Source organism: Petaurus breviceps, unplaced genomic scaffold, assembly GCF_028583685.1.
Source record: "Petaurus breviceps papuanus isolate PSGF00001 unplaced genomic scaffold, PetGlider_PUasm1.0 129, whole genome shotgun sequence".
NCBI classification, from domain to species: Eukaryota; Metazoa; Chordata; class Mammalia; order Diprotodontia; family Petauridae; genus Petaurus; species Petaurus breviceps.
In genome coordinates, this window is record NW_027185665.1 from 4,911,712 (window position 1) to 4,919,194 (window position 7,483).

The following is a 7,483-nucleotide window of genomic DNA, read 5'->3' on the forward strand; positions in this document are numbered from 1 at the left end:
AGTTGCTTCCATTTTCTTCCCTTGGCCCTTTCATTAGTTCTTCCCAATTTTCCTAAATCATTTCCAGGAAGGTCCCCAACGAATGACTCTTAGCCAGGCCATTGACTGATTCATTTCTTCCTGCTCATACATTTTGAATAGCAAGAAACAAAACAGAATTGAAGAGTGGCTAGAGGTCTCAGTGGGAAGGTTTAACATGAGAACATAAAAATGGCCATATTGGATTAGATCCGTGGTTAACTGAATTCTGTCTTCAATCTCTGACTGTGAAATAAAGGACAGTTTTGTACAAAGGTGTGGTGCTATACCTTGTAGTAATTTCTAAATGGCAGAGATATATTCAAAAGATCACTGCCTTCCTTTGTGTCAAGAACTTATACAGACTCTCCTTAAATATTTTCACCTACTCAGTCAAAAGGGAAATTTTATATATGTATGTATATAATATGTATGTACATAAACACCTGTATATGTATAATATACATATGTGTATTTATTCATATATATATTCATCGTCATGTATATATGTGCCAAAATATAACTTTGGAGGTAGTCATCTCCACTGGTTAACTACCCTCTATTTAAAGGAATAAATTGTAAAACCTCATTTAATTAGGGATAAGAACCAGAACTGGAACTTCATGCAAGCGTGGGAGATGAACCTCTAAGTTTATTAGTAAGGTAACCTACCAGTGCAAGTACTCACCTTGCTGCAAGTCATTGTCTCAGAGAGCTGCCACTCAGAGCTGAAGTGGATGCTTAGGGTTCCATAAACATCTGTCAGGGATGGAGCTTGAGCCCAAGTCTTCCTGACTCTTACCTGAGCCAGCTGTCTACCTCAGTGTTCTGTTTCTCTTAGAAACCTTGATGCCCCATATAAGTGTGCGCTGTGACCATTCCCATCATCCTCATCTTTATTATTAGCGACATAGACAGTGTCTGTTTTTGGACTTTTCAGTGGTTGCCATCTGATAGAAGTCACCTTGGCCTCAGCCCTACTGGTGGAAGCAAGCAGTTGAAGCCAGGCCTCCATCAGTGGTGGTTCCTAGTCTAATAGTGCTGCCCTTCTCTCAAGGGCACTCAAGGAGTTCATGTTTGTGGGTGCCCACTGCCGGTGACTGAGCTCAGAAGATAACACAGAACGAGGGAACCGTGGAGAATTTCTGACCGATAACTGTGTTGTCTTCTGTCCCTTCAGCTTCTCCTGATGCGGCCATGCTCTGTGGTTTGTCCTTGCATGGACCGATCTGTCTTGTTCGCTGTATCCTCTGGTATCAGGAGGTCTATATTGCTATTCCTGGGTTAGTTAAAGATATCAGCCGAACCAAGACCCAGATGAATAGGAGAGACCCCTCTAAGTGAATTGTCAGTCACTTTAAGTTAAGTATCTACTATGAGAGAAGCACAGGGCTAAGTGCTCAGATACAAAGGGTAGCAAAAGACAGTCCTGGCCCTCAGCAGGGGCATGACCCAATGGGGAGACCACATTTAAACAACCATGTGCAAACAAGCTATGTAGGTGATAAATGGGAAATTATCAACAAAGGGAAGGCATTAAAAATAAGGGGCAATGGAAAAGATCAGGTTTTTGGTTTTACTTTTGTTTTGCAAGAAGGATTTAAGCTAGAATTTGAAAGAAGCCAGGAGGTAGAGATGGAAGAATAATTGCCTACCTTTTTCTGTCTCCCAGTGACAGCCTTCATTCTTTTATAAGCGGTGCCAGGCTGAAAAAGGAAAGCAAAAAGGTAATATAAACTAAACCTCCCCGTCCCCTTCCCTTGGGGATTTAAGTAAATTCTTTGCATACTTTGGAATAAATTTCAACCTGTCTAACAAGGTTCAAAAGTCCAATCAATCAAAATCAATCACTACAATCATATTTTCAAGATATTAGAGCAGAAATTGACTCCTTGAAGGAATCTGATTGGGAATGTGTCTATGTGTAAAGGGAAGATTCATCCTATAATGTATCTTTCTTGTAAACCAAGATTTGCAGGTTTTAAGATTTGGGGTATGCTGCTGTTTCTGTTCAATTGTTTGTGGGTTTTTTGCCTTTTTTTTTTTGGAGGGGGAAGGCAGGATAATTGGGGTTGACTTGCCCAAGGTCACATGGCTAGTAAGTGTTAAGTGTCTGAGGTGGGGGGGGGGTCCTTCTGACTCAAGGGCCTATGCTCTATTCACTGCGCCACCTAGCCGCTCCTATTCAATTGTTTTGAAGTAATCCATTAATAAACATTTATTAAAAGTTTACCTTGTTCTAGGCACTATCCTAAGTGCTGGGAATGCAGAGACTAGAAAGAAATAGCCTCTGCCCTCAGTGAAACTGTACATGTAGAAGCATTTATATACAAAGTGAATATTAAGATAGTGAATAGAGGGCATGAGGAGAAAGAAGATGGTCGTGGAGCTGAAGGAAACTATGGCTTTCAAAGGACTGAAGCGAGGAGGGCAAGCCTTCCAGGCATGTGGAGGTAAGGGAGGCAGTGTAAACACAGAGAGATGGAGCATTGGGTGGGAATAAAAGCAAGTAGCTTGGTAGGGCTGGACAGCAGGAGAGAGGCGTTTACATTTGATCCTGCCAGCAACAGGGAGCTACGGGAGCTTTATTGAGCGAGAGAGTGCCGTGGTCAGAGAGATGTTTTAGAAAATCTCTAGGCTACTGTGTGGAAGCTGGATTGGAAGGGAGAGATTTGAGGTAGGACACCAAAGTAAAAGGTATTATGGTAGGCCCACATTAACAAGCTTGTCAGAAAGGGAAGATAGATACTGGAGTGGTTTGCCGTTTCCTTCTCTAGTGGATGAAGGCAAATAGAGATTAAGTGACTTGCTCAGGGTCACACAGCTGGTAAGTGTCTAAGGCCTGATTTGACCTCACATCTTCCTGACTCCAGGCCCAGAGCTCCAAACATTGAGCTGCCTCGTTGCCTCCCTTCCTTTTTAATAGTACTGCTTTATATCCCTGGTTCGGAAAGTGGGTGTTTACCTCATGTTTGTGTACCCACCCACCCCTCATCAGATGCTGGATGCCTGCAAGCTTGGACATGCTTGAATGCACAGCATCTTGCTGGCTCCCTCATTCTCCTGACACTGCTTCTCCTGCCCCCTGAGAAATCTACTGAAAACCTCCCAACAGACAGGAGATGTACTCAAAGTGGCTCAGCACAGCCAATGGCTAAATTTTCAATGTGAGCATCAACACTTCAGTGACCAGCAAAGCTGCAAATCAGGGCTTGGTTTATTGTTCTGTTTAATGTCTAGAATTAAGAAAGTGATGAAGAAAATGTTAATAATGCAGACTAACCTGAAATTGGACAGCAGTTGTTAACCATTTACCAGCACCGATTTACCATTTACTGATGAGCAGACCTAGCTGTCATTCATTCCCTACCTGAGTGAGCCTGGTCAGTATCTGGTTCCTGGCCCTCCCCAGGCTGGTCCATCCTGCTGCCAACCAGACTCCATCTCTCATAGACCTTCAGGTTAAAAATATTGAATTTCTACAAAATCCACAAAATGAAAAGACATTACCTGGGCTGAGGAAGGAGAGGGAAAGAAAATCCATTCACACAGATTAGTTTATGAGAGAGCAGAACCATAGAGGGTGAGATGCAAAGCAAGTCAGTTTGGGTGAGGAAGCCAGAAACGGAAACAATAATCCTGCAGTTTATTTGTGTCATGCATTAGACTTCAGAGCAGAGAGTGGAAATTGGAAAGTACCTTGGCAATCATCTAGTACACTCCTAGTACAGCATTTTTCTTTAATGACTAGCCGGAGGCAAGGCAACCAGCTTATTCTAAGGCTGGCACAAAGCTGAGGTTTTGGATACAAGCATAAAAAGAGACAATCCCTCCCCTCAAGGATTTACAGTCTAATAGGGGAAGCCTATACACAGAACGGATTCGAAGGGGAGATGGAATAGGCGGTACTCCAGTCCTCATAACTTGGACACATGGTATTTGAGTCCAGAGAGTCAGTAACCATCCTGGAGAGGAATGATGGTTGGCTGGTGTCGATATTTCCCCAAATAGGGGGAATTTAATAGGGAACCAGGAAAAGCTTAACAATAGGAAATGGCGGCCAGCATGGTAGAGGATGTTCCAGGATGAGAAGAGTCAAGCCTTGCAGCCAAGTGCTCTCACTCCAAACCCAGTCATACTGCCTTTTTTCAAAGTTTTAGTATTTCATTGACCCCTGTGCCATGGCATGGGGGTGGGGTGGAGGAATAAGACCATTTTTCTTTCTATTTTACAATGAGGAAATAAGCCCAGAGAACTGAAGTTACCTTTCCAAGTTCAAACAGTTAGTTAGTAGCAGAGCCAAGACTAGAATCCAGATATCATATCTAGTGGGGCCAGGCTGGGAGGTGGGAGTACAGGGGATGTGAGTGGGAGGCCTAGCATAGAGTTCAGTAACACTATTGCAAAAACACAATTTTCCCCAGGGTGCATATGAGCTATTCAGCCAAACAACTTCAAATTTGTTTCTTTTTTTATGCTTTTTTCAAATTTTGGAAGACTTCTCAATAGAGTTGCCATTGTTTTTCCTCAAATGATTAAAAGTGGTTTTTATGTCTTGCTCAAGGTTACACGGCCAGTTATTTCTGGGTGTGGTGCTAAGTATCCGAGCCCAGATTTGATCCCCAGGTCATCCCAACACTGGAGCTGGTGCTCTTACTCGCTGAGCCACCTGGCCGCCCCAGGTTTTTATTTCTTAGTAAAAAAAAGAAGTCCCAAATGTGTAGCATGTGAGTGGGTGAGCATGCAACTCTTTCCCAAATCTCAGTTCATCATTTTTTCCCATTCAACAACAAAATATACAACACATACAAATTAACCCATAACCATAACCCATAACTCACAGTTCAAAGTCTCTGAAGTAGGAGGCAGAGAAATGAAATTGTCTCCCTGTGGAGGGGTGGGGCACCTCATGTAGCAAGGACAATGGTAGCAGGGTAGTTCACCCCAGGTATGCAGATAACAAACCTTGACAGGGCTTCAAAATTGTATTTTATTTTTTTTTTTGGGGGGGGAAGGCAAGGCAATTGGGGTTAAGTGACTTGCCCAAGTAAGGTCACACAGCTAGTGTGTAAAGTATTTTCAAGATATTAGAGCAGAAATTGACTCCTTGAATGAATCTGATTGGGAATGTGTCTATGTGTAAAGAGAAGATTCACCCCATAATTTATCTTTCTTGTAAACCAGGATTTTCAGGTTTTAAGATTTGGGGTATGCTGCTGTTTCTTTTCAATTGTTTTTTGGTTTGCTTTTTTTTGTTTGTTTGTTTGTTTTTTTTGGAGGGGGAAGACAGGGCAATTGGGGTTAAGTGACTTGCCTAAGGTCACATGGCTAGTGTTAAGAGGTCGAATTTGAACTCAGGTCCTCCTGACTCAAGGGCTGATGCTCTATTCATTGCACCCCCTAGCCGCCCCCCTCAAAGTTTTATTAACCAGAATGCAAAGCAGCTGGAGCCCCACGTATTTCTCTGACCATTCCTATGACCAACTTCACCCCCATCTGGAAGCCTGACTCTCAGCTGAGGCCTTCTTGTGCCCCAAAGGCATTTGTACGGCATGTGTTCGTTTTAATTAAAGCAAATTAGTCTGACTTGTGAGATTTTCTTGAGATAACTATGGACCCCAAGGCTTGGATTCCCCAAGGGAATCACCAGCAGCACTAGCTCACACCATCCATGACCTCAACTGAACCAGTTCAGTGGGACTTTTTAACAGCTGAGTAGAACAAATAAATAAATTTCCACATTAGTCATTTGATCTTTTGAAAAAAGGTATTGATCTCCTGTCCAAAAAAAAAAAAAATTATATATATATATATACTGGAGTAAGAAAGAGCTATAAACATTAAGCCATTTTAGTCAACTCATGGGGCAGCTAGCTGTCACACTGCTCTCTAGCTGGGCCTAGAATCAGGAACTCATCTTTCTGAGTTCAAATCCAGCCTCATTTAATAGGTGTGTGACCCTGGGCAAGTCACTTCACCTTCTTTGTTAATTTCCCCAACTGTAAAATGAGCTGGAAAAGAAAATGGCAAACCAGTCCAGTAAATTTGCCAAGAAAACCCCAAGTGGAGTTACAAAGAGTCAGATGTGACTGAGATGACTGAGCAACAACAAAAAAATTCAACTCATAAGATCATCTGGCTTGCAACCCCATCGCTTTACTGAAGCTTTTCTTTCCAGAGTTACAGATGTAGTAGGGAATTAGAGTTCAGTGTCTGCTGGTGGATATAAAGTTCCCAATATCTGTGAGCCTTGGGAAGTCATGAGGATGTGAATGTAGCTAAAATGGCATCTCTTCCTGCAGCGGAAGGGGAAGCTGAAATTTTAACAAGTGATGGGAAATGTCATCAAGCCAGCCGGCTGAAGCTTACTGCTGCTGCAATCAACATTTGAAATTTTAGCTAGTATAGTGTGGAGGCAAGGGTCTGCCTCTGGCCTCCACTGCTCCGGGGCCTGCAACATCCACAGCCCAGCCATTTCAACCAAAGAAGGAAATAGAGTCTGAGGGACTAACTGAAAAAAGAGCTGGGACAAGCTACTGAGGCTTAGTGCTGCTGCTGCAGTTATTAGTACTGCCGCAAAGGCTAGAGGACGGTGTGAGAGATAGCAAAGGGTTAAATTTCCATGGGGGGGAGGCAATTTGGTGTGTAGATAAGCATAAGGAAGGGACTGAAGGATGTTTCCTTCTGATTGGGTAGAAGGGCCAAGTTAGTAATTAAGATAATAAATGATTGTCAACTATAACTCTTATTGACTGTCTCCAAATTTGGTGCATAATGAGGGATTGGAAAACACCATCCTCTGATAGGATACTCATTCATGAATAATTATGATAATGAAGGATTGCGATTGCTTTGCACTGCTTAGCTAGCTACTCTCACCGAGATTGTGAGGCAGCCTCACTGACCAATGGTGAGACCAGACAGGGGAGTGGGCCGGGTTAGGATTAGGATAGAGAAGCCTGTCAGCTCCCACAATTCGAACTTCCTGGCTGATGCCCCTTGAGCCTTGTGTCCTTTCTTATGAGAAGGAATAAAGGATGCTTTCTGCTTTCCAACTCAGACTCTGATTTTATGGTCTCTATCCCACACAGTGCAGTTAGGGGGACCTGGGAGAAGGTACAGGACAACCCTGAGCCTCTGCAGAAAAGAGAGCCTTTTCTTTAGATGCAGATGACAAGCTGTCTTCATTTGCCAGAAATTACAGATGATGAAATTCCCCTTCCCCTCTCCCTCCCCAGGAGAAAGAATATCCATGCCAAAATGCAGCTCTGTTTATTGAAAGTTTATATTTATATTGTTGTTCATCTAATCCTGAAAGGTCAATATTAGGATACAACTTTAGTTGACCAAATGCATTATTGTCTGTTTGATCATCCTTTGCTGAGAGACACAGAGATAGAGAGAAAGACACAAGAAGAGAGAAAGAGAGAGAGACAGAGAGAGACAGAGAGACAGAGAGAGAGAG

The 7,483-nt window shown here is 42.9% G+C and overlaps 1 protein-coding gene across 1 annotated transcript in view; it reads left to right on the top strand.

Moving 5' to 3' along the window:
• LOC138173541 (alpha-protein kinase 2-like) overlaps window positions 1–1,362 on the top strand; it is a 168,856-nt gene extending 167,494 nt beyond the window's left edge. The window contains 1 exon segment of the mRNA XM_069103579.1: window positions 1,199–1,362. Coding sequence (XP_068959680.1) covers window positions 1,199–1,362 — 164 coding nt within the window.
• Window positions 1,363–7,483: the final 6,121 nt, after the last annotated feature.